Source organism: Opisthocomus hoazin, chromosome 5 (genome assembly GCF_030867145.1).
Source record: "Opisthocomus hoazin isolate bOpiHoa1 chromosome 5, bOpiHoa1.hap1, whole genome shotgun sequence".
Classification (NCBI taxonomy): domain Eukaryota; kingdom Metazoa; phylum Chordata; class Aves; order Opisthocomiformes; family Opisthocomidae; genus Opisthocomus; species Opisthocomus hoazin.
This window is the reverse complement of record NC_134418.1, coordinates 85,576,654-85,590,893: the sequence shown is the minus strand read 5'-3', so window position 1 is coordinate 85,590,893 and position 14,240 is coordinate 85,576,654. Positions and strand designations below refer to the sequence as shown.

The window sequence follows — 14,240 nt, the reverse complement described above, 5'->3', positions numbered from 1 at the left end:
GTATGAACAAGCGGGAATGAAGCAACAGTGCTTGTCCTTTTCAAGAAGGACATCCAGCAAGAGCTGAAAAACCCTGGCACAGTGCCTACTCCCTGTCTTGAAATTCAAAAGGCCCTCGAGCGAACTCGGGTCTGCAGGCAGTCCTTCAGCACGTACCTGAAAGCCTTGACCTGCGCCACAGCGGACACAAACTCCTTGTTCCGCAGGGTTTCGATGAGCGAGTGGATGGCCGTCTCCGTGCTCGCTTGGGAAGCCTCCGCAATTTCCATTTCTTCGATACCGCTGTCGGACGCAGCCTCGGCCTCCTTCAGACAGCTCTCCAAAAGAGCAAGTTCTTCAGACATGTTGATGACCTAAAACAAACACGGGGCAGAGCTCAGAGGGTTGGCATCAGCGGCGCTGAGTCTGGTTGGAGGCCGGTAACCAGTGGTGTCCCTCAGGGGTCAGTACTGGGCCCAGTCTTGTTCAACTTCATCAACGACCTGGATGAAGAGTTAGAGTGTACGCTCAGCAAGTTTGCTGATGACACCAAACTGGGAGGGGTGGTGGACACACCGGAAGGCTGTGCTGCCATCCAGCAAGACCTGGACAGGCTGGAAAGTTGGGTAGAGAGGAACCTGATGAGGTTCAACAAGGGCAAGGGCAGGGTCCTGCACCTGGGGAGGAACAACCCCAGGCACCAGTACAGGCTGGGGGTGGACCTGCTGGAGAGCAGCTCTGCGGAGAGGGACTGGGAGTGCTGGGGAACGACAGGGTGACCATGAGCCAGCAGCGTGCCCTGGCTGCCAAGAAGGCCAATGGGATCCTGGGGTGCATCAAGAGGAGTGTGGGCAGCAGGGCGAGGGAGGTTCCCCTCCCCCTCTGCTCTGCCCTACTGAGGCCCCATCTGCAGTGCTGGGTCCAGTGCTGGGCTCCCCAGGTCAAGCAAGATGAGGAGCTGCTGGAGAGAGTCCAGCGGAGGGCTACGAGGATGAGGAGGGGACTGGAGCATCTCTTCTGTGAGGAGAGGCTGAGGGAGCTGGGCTTGTTCAGCCTGGAGAAGAGAAGGCTGTGAGGGGACCTTAGAAATGCCTCTAAATATCTGCAGGGTGGGGGTCAGGAGGATGGGGCCAGACTCTTTCCAGTGGTGCCCAGCGACAGGACAAGGGGCAACGGGCACAAACTGAAGCAGAGGAAGCTCCAGCTGAACCCGAGGAAGAACTTCTTCCCTCTGAGGGTGATGGAGCCCTGGCCCAGGCTGCCCAGGGAGGCTGTGGAGTCTCCTTCTCTGGAGACATTCAAGACCCGCCTGGACGCGGTGCTGTGCAGCCTGCTCTGGGTGACCCTGCTTGGGCAGGGGGTTGGGCTGGGTGACCCACAGAGGGCCCTGCCAACCCCTGCCATGCTGGGATTCTGTGAGCTTTTCTAGTTTACACATATTTTCAGCAGACCAGACTTGCATTTTCCTCCTCTTTGCAGTCATCAATGGGAGGCAGAAAAGGTGCATCCACCTATTGCCTGCGGTTGCTTGACTGTACGGCTAATGTAACGGCCCAAGCGTGCCCGTCAGGTATTTGGGCTTTCCCCTGATGAAGTTTCCATCCTAGTTAGCTCTTTTACAATTTGGTTCCCAAAATACATTCTTCTCCCCACATCACTTAATAACAATTCAACTGACAAGAAGAATTAAACACTTTAGAAAAGTACAGCAGCCGTTGTGTTATTACAAGGACAACTTAAATATGAAGAAAAAAGACTGGTAACCCAGCAGAGTAGCCGCAGTGCAGCCCGTATTCATAATAATGTCTTTGGCTTCAGCTCCAGCGTAGAAGACAAGGCCTCCGCTCAGAATATGATTCTACATCTGACTTAGGCAAGAAGCGGGCCTGGTGTGACGCCAACCTTCCAGAACATTCTCCAGGCAGAGGTGAGCTCCATTATTTGCAGCCTCTACGAAAATCTGGAAATCTAAGTGAGGAACACGCATCGGTTTTTCCTAAGCTACTCAAAACCCAAAGACTTTAACCCCACTTTTTCATTTTCCTGCCTAAGTAAGACCAGGCCTCTGTTGATTGCATTACAGACCCGGGGGAGAACGTTCAGAAGACATTATTAATAGCAGATTAACTCAATTAACATCACGTATGCACCACAAGCGCACAGCTGGAAGACACATTTTACTTCTCCAGTTAGCAGACAAAAAAATCAGGCAGAAGATGTCTAGGACGCGTTCCCAACCGCGCTTCGGATGGGGAGTACGGCCGCGGAGTAACGGAAGGGTGGCTGAAGGACCACGGTTAATCTATAAATCAACCGGGAGCGAGCGATGGCGTGCGCGACAGGGAACGCCGGGGTGATGGAAAGGGGCCTCGTGGCAGAATTCTGCTGATTGGAGTTGATGGGCTTTGATGGGAGCTTGATTAGAAGGCACCAGGAGCGCGGCTGAAATATCTCAAATCCTCATCACCGGACTCCCTGCACGCCCACCTGTTTAAAAGCTTTCAAGCTGTACAAAAATCAGCACAGGTAATTGAACACCTCGGAAAATTCTTGCAAGCTGCACTTAAATCTTCTGTTAATTGGCTACAAAACAGCTGGTACCCTCCTTCAGTTTCTAAGAAGATGTCCCACTGATGAAAATGTTATCGAAATGCATTTTCAACTGTTTGGCTTTAAAAATGTCAACAATCGGTAGCTAAATGGCACGGTTGTCCTTACCTCCGCTTCTTTTTTGATGGTTTTGACTTGGCTGATCAGTTTGCAGTAGGCTTGGAACAGAAGCAGCAACTGGAAATGCAGCTTGTACAGCCTCCGACACAGCTCCAGCTCCTGCCAACGCAAACGACAGGGTCACCTTCCGGAAGCGCGAAGCACCCACTGTCCAGTACAAGGGACGATAAACGACAACGTCTCCAGTGGAGAATGCGCAAAATTAAGAGTAGTTATTTGGTTACTGAAGAAAATGCCAAAAAGATTGAGCAGCTAATGTAGCGGGAAGCTGATGGAAAGCAGCTGAAAGCTCACTCAGCTCGAGACTGACAGGTAGCCTCTCTCACTTGGGTTGAAAGTTGATTTTTTAGTAAGAAGCTACATTTCCAAGAAGGGGTGGGGCGGGACGCAGAGCCTTTCAAACGGCACTTTGAAACGTCACGTTCCAAGACAGAGTTTCACAGATCACTCGCTTCTCTTGTTGGCATTCTGCTGTTGGGGAATTTAAGATCTAGTACCCAAAAGAAGCAGCTGTGGTCTGCAAGTATGGAATCTGTCACAAGCATTAATATAAACACGTCAGCGCAGCATATAACCTGGATTACAGCTGCCTGAGGGAGTACGAGGAGAATAACAATTCCATACTTGGAGGCAGGAATAATGTTTCCTTTACAAAAGGTAGCTCTGCTTCTATTTTAGAAAATACCACATGAGATATTCTTAGGGAAATGAAAAAGCAGCATTAACTTAGGCGCTGTCTCGCTTCCATTTTTGTGCCTCTAAAACACTACTCCAAGTGCAGACAGCGCTAACGCCGCTTCACACACAGACATAAGAGCTAACGGAATAACCTGCCGTAACGTTCCGCTGTCTGCAGGAGCCTACCAGCTACAAAGGGCCAACAGCTCGATGGGTTAGACGACGCCAAACTGAAGCACACAGCGTTCTCCTAACAGCCTACGACGAGACATCACTGGGGCACAAGCGGACAAGACAGATGGAGACCAGTTTGGTGACTGGAATGGTTAAGTAGTTGATAAATCAAGAACCGTCACTTACTGCTAGAATTTCCATTTGCTAAGCAAGATGATGAGCAGGTCACAAAAATACAAAGGAAGAAAGAAAGATCAAGAATTAGTGCAGGAAATAATTTTCATTAGGTAAAAGGTGTCACAGGTAAAATGGAGGAAGAAATAAAAGCAACATGCTCCAAATATACCCTAAATGGAAAAAATGAACAGGCTGAATTTGAAGTGACATTACTTGTGGCTGTAAGTACGGATAGAGAGCACCGGCTTCGTTGTCCCACCACACGAGTACCACACTTCACTTACAACCCTCTCTGGTCTCCACACACTGTGTAGTCCCTTACAGGCAGGCACGTTTAAGGAAATCAAACCCAAGGACACTTAGGTCTGAACATCTGTACAGTGCTTCTTACTTGTTCAGTACCGCTATCATTGAAGCAAAAACAATGCCTTTTAAAATCTGAGATGCAAGGTTAGCTTGGGTTCTGAATCAGGCTGGAAAATTCTCGGTTTGGCTAAACTCAGTTCTCAACGGCTCGCTGGGAGATTTCTGTAATTTAATGGCACTTGGCTTTTACAAGCTACTTCAGAAAAACGTTTGGGAAAGAGGGGCAGGGAGAGAAACCGTCAGAAAATATATTTGTATATTAGAAAGACTAGGGATGGGAACTCAGCTGTGTGCTCCCCGCGGCGCCGGGCGTGCTGCCAGCCCCTAAGCACGCAGCACGGCCGCAGCCACCGCAGGAGGAGGCGGCTGATGCCCGACCCCACCGGGCAGACGCAGCTGAGCTGTAGTAAGCACAGAGTTACAGACGATGCGTGGAGGTTACACGCTGTGTGCTTTCGTACTCCGTGCTGTCATGTACACAGCGCAATTATTGAATCAGCAAAAAGCCACCGGGACACAGAGCGCTGCGAAGGGGTGAGACCTTGCACTGCCAAAGTCGACGGGAATCCTGTGGCTCGCTCTAAAGAAGCACAGAGAATCAGACTTTGAGGAATGGCAGGGTCAGTTATTTAATACTTTTAGTCATTAAGTTCCTGCATTGCTTAAGCCAGGTCTCATCATTACTGTAAGCCATAAATAACCACACCTTGGGAGCTATTCTAAAAATTCGAGAGGTTTTCCTTTAAAGATGGCTTTGTGTCTTTCACACACTTGCTCGCTTGAGAAATAATCTGATTTTTCTACCTGCCAGTCCTTCACAAAGAGTCTAGCCAGAATCCAGATGCTTTCTTTCAGCCTTGCATGTAAGTACTAACAGCAAAAATCCAATAATCAGATTTACTCGCAAGGCTGCTGGCAATGCATGAGCCAGAACATAACTGATCTCGCTGTTCCGCAGATATACTGACCACAGTGCTAAAAATCAGTAAGAAAATCTTCTTTGCGTTAGCGAATGAAAAAATCTCTGTAGAATGAAGCAGCTCTGTTGTCCTGAGCACGACAACCCTTCCACATTTTTAGCTTTAATTGGTTGGCTGGACGGACTCCTCAGCCCCACGCCCCACTGAGGAGGGCTTTTGACACAGTGATCTTGCCCTTGGTCACTTTTCAGTCTCCTCCAAGTCCCCACGAGCTTCTGTGAATAAATTCAGCACTTCTGCGAACTGCGTCTGTTTACGCAGCAGGCTCACAGGACTCCTCTTCCTCAGTGGATACCACACATTAAAATGATTTTAACTGAACCTGCGAGTGCAAGGAGCACATGAAGAAAAACCGGCCAGCACGCCTCGCCGGCTGGGATTGAGAACCCAGCTCGAAGCAGGGCCCCACAACCGATCCACGTGAGTGGGCACACGACGCCTGCGCACAGGCTATCGTCTTCAAACCCTGCAGGAACAGGCAAAAATGTGCCACTTTGGTGCAATATAAAAATTGACAGTACTTATCACGTTTCACGAATCTAAAAATTCAGGTGCATTTTATGATTGGGTTAAAAAAAATATACATATATATATGAGAGCAAATAAAAACTGTATAAAAGAAGGAATAGTCCATGCACACAGTAGATGTTCCTGTTGCCAAACACTACATTTTCAGCAGCAGACGACCGAGTGCACCAATGAATAGTCCAAATAAAATGAATAAAATTCCTCCTTATTTCAGCTTAGATTTGGCATTTTTGTAAAAAGGTCCTCGTGTAAAGGTAAGTCCACCTGCTACCTGCAATTCTACTTTCTTACACCTTTGACTCAAGGTGGCAGATTCCTTCTACCTACTAATGGCAGTTTGTGCATTTGCATTTTTATCTACAGTGTCAATATTATGCAGCTATTGTTAAAAAAAAAAAGTCCTAATCTGCTTGGGGAAAAGCTATCGCTTACTATAGCAATTAGTAATATTACACATGGATGACTGCCATGCAAATACATACAAAATATTGAACTAATATTAACAGGTTATTTCACCTATTGCTGTTAGATGGTATTTCGACAGCAGTGTTCCATGAGATTTTGGCCATACTGCTACTTCACTCCCTGTTCCTTCCCACTCAAGTAACGGCCCCAGAAAGGTCGTATGTATTTATATAATACTAATTCTATGAAATCCAGCAGAGGTTTTTGGCTAGACAGTCTATCTGAGCACATAAGCAGAACGCTAATCTTTTTTCTTCTAGAAAGAGCTGCAGGGAAGCAGACTCGCTGGTGCACAGATGGTATCTGGTCTGCTTATCTACTGCCAGTTATTAAGTCTGGGACCCAAGATGGGTGGACAACTTTTATTAAAAAGAGCCCTTTTTATTAGACCACTACCTCATAAAAATCTGAGTTTCCAAAAGATAATATGATAACTGAAATGAAAAGCTTTTCGCACATTTTTAATCTCTCTGCAAATATTAGAATTTTTGCACAACAGATTGGAAGCTGTTTTATAATCTCGTATCCGGAGACTCGCCGATGACATACACCTACCTGGGCATCCGTGTTCGTGCCATGAATGCCATCATCGGTACCAAACGTTCTCTTGCAGTCTTCTAGCCACTGCGAAATGAATATCAACAAGATGAAACCTCTTCCAAACAGAGAGTAAAACTCAGACAGTGCTAAAACTGCGCAAGAGACTTCACCAACTCTGGCACATTCTGAGACGACGTCAGGAACCGTGATACGAGATCAGCTGTTCACCAGTGTTCTTTCCACTCATGATTTCCACTCAGAGGTATCACTTTGTAGTTTGTATTGTCTCCCTTCCGTTGTAAATAATTCCCTGTAGGCTTCCTTACCCCAGCTGAGGACAGCAGACTTTCCCGTCAGTATTGATCTGTGATTGAATCTGGGTACGGTTACAGCGCGTGCGGGAGGGCAGAGGCAGAAAAATCCCCCTCATTAAAGATCATGTATTCTCTTTACTTACTGCACAAGGTCTACACCAACATCATTTCTCAGCATTTCTAATATGGCACTAATTCAAATTAGAGAGTAAGAGCAAGCCTGTTCCGTGCCTTGGGACTGCTTCAGAAGGAGAAGGAAACGCAGCTCTGGTGTAACTGGATGCGAGTGCAGGTCTACGGGATGGAACTGAACACAGAAATTCTCCAGTGGGAGTTTAGCATCGCCACCAGCTCGCACAAGGCAGGGAGATGGACTGTCCTCACATTACACAACGCAGAGATGCAGATTCCACTCTCCTTCATGACTACTGTATTTAACCCCAGGGCTGTATTTAACCCCAGTTCCCATAGCAGACGAGACACTTGTTAATGGGAGAAGTGGGTAATCTCCTCTTCTGGCTTTAACCAACCATGCCAATTAAAAAATGTTAATATAAAGCATCTGCAGAATCGATTATGCTCTTAGTGGACAATACGATCCGCTCCTCTCATTGACACAGTGCCCAGCATATTTTTCTGTACGGTGCAAACAACTGCAAGCATGAGGTAATTTGGGTAATAGCGAAAAGGCAACGCGTCCCGTTGAGATGAAGGACAGATCATCTCCTGAAATGAGGAACAGGCTCTATGCATCCAAGGAAGAATAATTTAGCATACTGTGTGCTTGGTATCTGGAGTCTCACAGGAAATCTTGGTGACCTTTGTCTAACCTTTGTCTGATGCAAGAGAAAGAAAAATGTGATTTCCTACCCGCTCAATTCAATAAAGGTCACTTAGTGAATTAACTAGGCCTGTGTGCTTATCAAGAGAAGAAATGGAATTCTCTAAACACTGCGGTGTCAGTCTCAATTAGCGACATGGATACCAACGTAGACAGCAAATCTCATTTCTCTTCTCATCTGACAGCATCCGTCGGTAACAGTGGAATAGGTTTGCACTGGAACAAACAGCGTCAGCAGCCGGGAAGCCACTGTTTATTTTCATACACTGCCCTTTCAAGATCTTTTGTAAATCTTAAAAGCAGTCTGAATAAAGGGCGTGCCCAGAATGTTATGATGTACATATAACCTTAGCATTTTTTATTACATTTACCTGATTCATTATCTTTGCCCCTAACACACAGATGAAGCCAAAGCAGTTTCCTTGCCAGGAAATAGAACAGTGGCTCCAAACAGGTGACAAAATTAATTTGCCAAATTTTTTTTACCGCATACATGTTCAGCATGGTAGAAAGACCTGAATTTTCTCTTTGGCAACAGCAGTAGATTGTGCGACAAAAGAATCTTCTTTATGTGTTTGCTTTACAGCAATTTATGCCTTGCCCATAGGCCTCCTACAAATGTATAGGGTGAAATACAGTGATTTATGTTTTCCCCATAGACCTCCTACAGAGGTGTAGGGTGAAATACAGTGATTTATGTCTTGTCCATAGGCCTCCTACAAAGGTGTAGGGTGAAATACAGTGATTTATGTCTTGTCCATAGGCCTTCTACAAAGGTGTAGGGTGAAACACAGTGATTTATGTTTTCCCCCTATGCCTCCTACAAAGGTGTAGGGTGAAGAGCGTCACTGAAAGCGTAATCCTGGGAAATCTGTGCTTGGGCTTGGCCCTAGCACAGGTTGGTTTGCCAGATTAACCCCGAGACAGACACCCCAAACCAGCCCCTGTGCTACAGGCACCTTTCTCTTCTCTCACTGCACAGGTAAGAGTTTCAAGCAGCTTCAGCCCAGGCCTCTCACTGGTTAAACTGGACTCATCTCGATGCCAGTACGACACACAGCACTGACAAGGACCCCGACCAGTGATGTCCGTTCACTTTCAACTACAAAGAAGTTAATGTACAGAATTTTCCAGTGGTTTATTCCAGAGGATATCAGACTAACATGCAAATTATATTAATTTAAATATCTGTTAATTTATATTTGTTTTACAATAGCCCAACCAGCTTAGCTTGATCATTTTCCTGCGTGTTTCTATGAAAAAAGCAATGCAATAAGCTCCTCCCGTGTTTTGCCTTAATGCTTTCAGGCTGAACAGGATACACAGCACGACTGCCTGCAACAGCAGAAATTCAGATTTGACTCGAGGAAGTCTCTTTCAATCCTTCCCCATACTCTACTTAATAGGACAGAGTAAGAAAACCAGCAAAACATATCTGAGAAGTAGCCTGGGGAGATTCTTAGTCTAGACGAGCTACGTAATACACACCAAAAAAACCTGAGGATCAACAGCTGAAGAAATGCTTTGAAAAAAGTTATAGAAAAATAAATCATCTGAGATAATTAGTCACTACTTCTAAATTGACATGCTAAATAAATTCTTAAATAATACGCTAAATTAGCTAAGTGACATGCTGTCAAGAGTCAGTAGTGATTGGTCAAAGCTATACATGTCTTCCTCCTCAGTACTGCTTCCTCCTACTTATAAATGCTGAAATAACAACAAAACCCCGGCAAAAGGCTCTCCGTCCCTCCTGTGACCCTTCTCCCTGCTCCAGTCACTCACAGATCCCGCGGCGGAAGACAGGCCGACCGCAGAAACCTGTCACCGCACACCCTTTTGACAGCCGCCCTGCGGATAGACCACCGCTGTCACTCCGACGTCACGACAGAGGCCATCACACCGACAGCCCTGTTCCTTCATCAAGGAAAATCAAACGCAAGCAAGCTCTGACTCATCCCGCGTGGATTTATGTCGATGCAATACGTGGCAGTGCAAAATGAGCTCAAAATTCACGGCATGAATTCAGCGATGCCATTTTAATTCATCATATTTTGACAAATCAACCCAACAACGCCCTTCGTCGTCGCTGTGATAAGCTGTAGCCTAAAAGAGGAGTTGATACACGGAGAATTCCTCCAGGTTTGGATAGCCACCCTTCTAGACAGACACGAGTTCCTCTCTGCCCTCCCTCAGATCTCCCAGTCTGACCCCGGGCCAAACCAGTTAGCCACTCTGTGCCTCGGCGCTGCTGCCCAAAACCAGGAATAAAATGCATTTTTTTCTCACCGGAGCGACCACATCATGATGCACCAGAGAGCGACGTTAAATATGACACTGAGTAAGGTGATCTTAGTGGCTGAGCACTTTGGTGCTGTTTAAGCCTAAATGGCAAAACGTAGCTCGTTGTGTTAGACCGCACAAGGTAGTTTACAAATTGTTCTTACCGCAGAGCAGGGCAAAAAAATGCGGCAACTCTTTTGCAGGAACGCTGGCTTGGACCCTAGAAACGACACTAACCCTACTGCGGGGCGTACTCCGGCATCGGTTTTACGGAAAACTTCAGATCCTTTCCGCAAAAATGTGCATGCCCGCTCTGTTCCAACAGACGAGCTGTCAGCAACCGAGGCAGAGGCCATCGCTTCCTCATCAACGCGGCTGGATCAAGGAACAAGGAGCCAAGAGGCCATCGCTTCCTCATCAACGTGGCTGGATCAAGGAACATGGAGCCAAGAGGCCATCGCTTCCTCATCAACATGGCTGGATCAGGAAACAAGGAGCCAAGAGGCCATCGCTTCCTCAGCAACGTGGCTGGATCAAGGAACATGGAGCCAAGAGGCCATCGCTTCCTAATCAATGTGGCTGGATCAAGGAACACGGAGCCAAGAGGCCATCGCTTCCTCATCAACGCGGCTGAATCAGGAAACACGGAGCCAAGAGGCCATCGCTTCCTCATCAACGTGGCTGGATCAGGAAACAAGGAGCCAAGAGGCCATCACTTCCTAATCAACGTGGCTGGATCAAGGAACATGGAGCCAAGAGGCCATCGCTTCCTCATCAACGTGGCTGGATCAAGGAACATGGAGCCAAGAGGCCATCGCTTCCTAATCAATGTGGCTGGATCAAGGAACATGGAGCCAAGAGGCCATCACTTCCTAATCAACGTGGCTGGATCAAGGAACATGGAGCCAAGAAGCCATTGCTTCCTCCTCAACGTGGCTGGATCAAGGAACATGGAGCCAAGAGGCCATCGCTTCCTAATCAATGTGGCTGGAACAAGGAACATGGAGCCAAGAGGCCATCGCTTCCTAATCAACGTGGCTGGATCAAGGAACATGGAGCCAAGAGGCCATCGCTTCCTCATCAACGTGGCTGGATGAAGGAACATGGAGCCAAAAGGCCATCGCTTCCTCATCAACGTGGCTGGATCAGGAAACAAGGAGCCAAGAGGCCATCACTTCCTAATCAACGTGGCTGGATCAAGGAACATGGAGCCAAGAAGCCATTGCTTCCTCATCAACGTGGCTGGATCAAGGAACATGGAGCCAAGAGGCCATCGCTTCCTAATCAATGTGGCTGGATCAAGGAACACGGAGCCAAGAGGCCATCGCTTCCTCATCAACGCGGCTGGATCAAGGAACATGGAGCCAAGAGGCCATCGCTTCCTCATCAACGTGGCTGAATCAGGAAACACGGAGCCAAGAGGCCATCGCTTCCTAATCAACGTGGCTGCATCAGGAAACAAGGAGCCAAGAGGCCATCACTTCCTAATCAACGTGGCTGGAACAAGGAACATGGAGCCAAGAAGCCATTGCTTCCTCATCAACGTGGCTGGATCAAGGAACATGGAGCCAAGAGGCCATCGCTTCCTCAGCAACGTGGCTGGATCAAGGAACATGGAGCCAAGAAGCCATCGCTTCCTAATCAACGTAGCTCGATCAAGGAACATGGAGCCAAGAGGCCATCGCTTCCTCATCAACGCGGCTGAATCAGGAAACACGGAGCCAAGAGGCCATCGCTTCCTAATCAACGTGGCTGGATCAGGAAACAAGGAGCCAAGAGGCCATCACTTCCTAATCAACGTGGCTGGATCAAGGAACATGGAGCCAAGAGGCCATCGCTTCCTCAGCAACGTGGCTGGATCAAGGAACATGGAGCCAAGAGGCCATTGCTTCCTAATCAACGCGGCTGGATCAAGGAACATGGAGCCAGGAGGCCATCGCTTCCTAATCAACGTGGCTGGATCAGGAAACATGGAGCCAGGAGGCCATCGCTTCCTAATCAACGCGGCCGGATCAGGAAACATGGAGCCAAGAAGCCATTGCTTCCTAATCAACGTGGCTGGATGAAGGAACATGGAGCCAAGAGGCCATCGCTTCCTAATCAACGTGGCTGGATCAAGGAACATGGAGCCAAGAGGCCATCACTTCCTAATCAACGTGGCTGGATCAAGGAACATGGAGCCAAGAGGCCACCTCTTCCTAATCAACGCAGCCGGATCAGGAAACACGGAGCCACTTGTGCTGCAAAATACCGCTCTGCCAAGACGTCATGGCTTGAATCCCGGTGGCACCACGTGTTGTGCATGCTCGCCTAGATGGCCATCGTCACGGCCTCACCGGCTGCCAAGGTGAGTAAGAGGTTCCTTCAAACGCACATTTAATGTTCCTAGGAATCTCCTTCTCTCTACAACAAAAGCCCCATCTATTCTCCTTCTCCCTACACCTGCCAAACTGGTTGCAGCTCCGCATTTTCTTTCAGCTCCCGATATGGAGATCTTCGCTGCTGCAGTGCTCTGAAGTTCGGACCCTCCTGCCTACGTTCGCAGAACCAAACACACAGACTCTTCCTACTGACATTTGCAGCTTTTAAATGTTGTGTTTCTTCGCAAAGAGGCTATAACCACCAACATACACCTTGAAAACTAAACTGCAGTATTCTAAATAACTGACAAACGTCAGCCTGCATGGGACAGGGCAGGATGAGGCACCTATATTTCTGTGTCCACGTGTGAGCCAGCTGTGTAAGTCCCCACCGCAGTCAGCGGAGATCCACTCGGCAAAATCCAGTCTGAAGACCTGCTCAGCTGAGCAATGGCTCAGCATCTGTGTCAGGATGCAATGCACTGCTTTCTTGGCTTCCTTCATCGTATCGACTCGATCCCTGAATACTACGGGTGTTAAGGCACTGGCCCAGGCTGCCCAGGGAGGCTGTGGAGTCTCCTTCTCTGGAGATATTCAAGACCCGCCTGGACGTGGTGCTGTGCAGTCTGCTCTGGGTGACCCTGCTTGGGCAGGGGGTTGGACTAGATGACCCACAGAGGTCCCTTCCAACCCCTACTATTCTGTCATTCTGTGATTCTGTAAGGCACTTAATTTGCATATAGCTAGATATCTGTAAGTGTCTTAATCCGGAGGTGAATCCCACCCTTCTGCTCTAATAAAATAAGCCAGAACATTCATTTAAAAAAATTATGATGATTTATTCATATTAATGTTAAAAATATTGGAATAATTTTAAAAGAGGATCTTTAAATTAGGAATGTGCTTCTCCTAAGGTTAGTGCACTTGGGCAATGTTCTACATTAAGAGTCAGTTTCAGAAATATGCGCAACAAAAATGAATTACGCATAGAAAAACCTCAGGTTCAGATTCTACACACAGAATAGGAGCAATAAAAGGAAACAGGATTTTATTTCAGAATCCTTTTCCCACCGTTTACTTTTAGATACCCACGTTGAGAGTCAAAGACCTGCCCCATTTTCTTGACGAGTAGGTTCCACTATTTTTCGTTGTAAAACAGAAGAGACTGACCTGTTCTGCCGCCTCTCTTTTGACGTTATAGGTATCCAAGTGCTCTTGGAGCTCCAGAACGCTGAACTTCAGTGTTTCCAGCAGGCCACAAGACATGAGCTGAAAGAGAAAAGCAGTCACCTCTGTAGTCATCTAACATCTGACTATGACCCATACAGTCCAATATCGAAATGATGAAATATGAAATTCCACACTTGAAAAAACAATCAAAGCAGAGCTGGGTGCAGACCGTTCACGACACCTTTGGGTTAGCATTCTAACACTTGTAGCTGTATCAGTTAAATCAGCGAACAGCAGTTCTGATTCCAAAATGAGATGGGCAGCACCTCGTTAACATCTGAGCGAGAGACTTGGAAGGGATTTTTCAATCTTTCAAAAAGAAGAAGGATATTTGATACACACTCTGCAGCTCTGCCTGCCGCGGGCAGATAGGTACTGCTGGATTGCTCCTGCAGCAGCCGACGGGGTGGCCAGGGAGCGTCACTGCCCCTTCTCAATGTACAAACTATACCACCAGCAACGGTCTGGAGGAGCCATCACCGACAAAGCAGGAACCGCTGGATATTGGAAGAGTTTTCCACCATCAATGATGTCACCTTTTGCGTCATAGCTTCAAAATCTCTTCTTTCCCCTCAGGGGCTGCTACCTCAGCTTT

At 47.5% G+C, this 14,240-nt stretch overlaps 1 protein-coding gene across 9 annotated transcripts in view; it reads right to left on the bottom strand.

Annotated features, from left to right (window-relative positions):
* FRYL (FRY like transcription coactivator) overlaps positions 1–14,240 on the bottom strand; it is a 188,963-nt gene that overhangs the window by 2,341 nt on the left and 172,382 nt on the right. For 6 of the 9 annotated variants that reach the window (XM_075422025.1, XM_075422019.1, XM_075422020.1 and 3 more), the window contains 5 exons: positions 13,586–13,684; positions 6,633–6,701; positions 3,748–3,765; positions 2,698–2,808; positions 157–353 (listed from right to left, as the gene is read on the bottom strand). In XM_075422025.1, coding sequence (XP_075278140.1) covers positions 157–353; positions 2,698–2,808; positions 3,748–3,765; positions 6,633–6,701; positions 13,586–13,684 — 494 coding nt within the window. The remainder of the gene's footprint in view (positions 1–156; positions 354–2,697; positions 2,809–3,747; positions 3,766–6,632; positions 6,702–13,585; positions 13,685–14,240) is intronic. The other 3 variants (XM_075422022.1, XM_075422028.1, XM_075422024.1) reach the window with 1 other exon arrangement.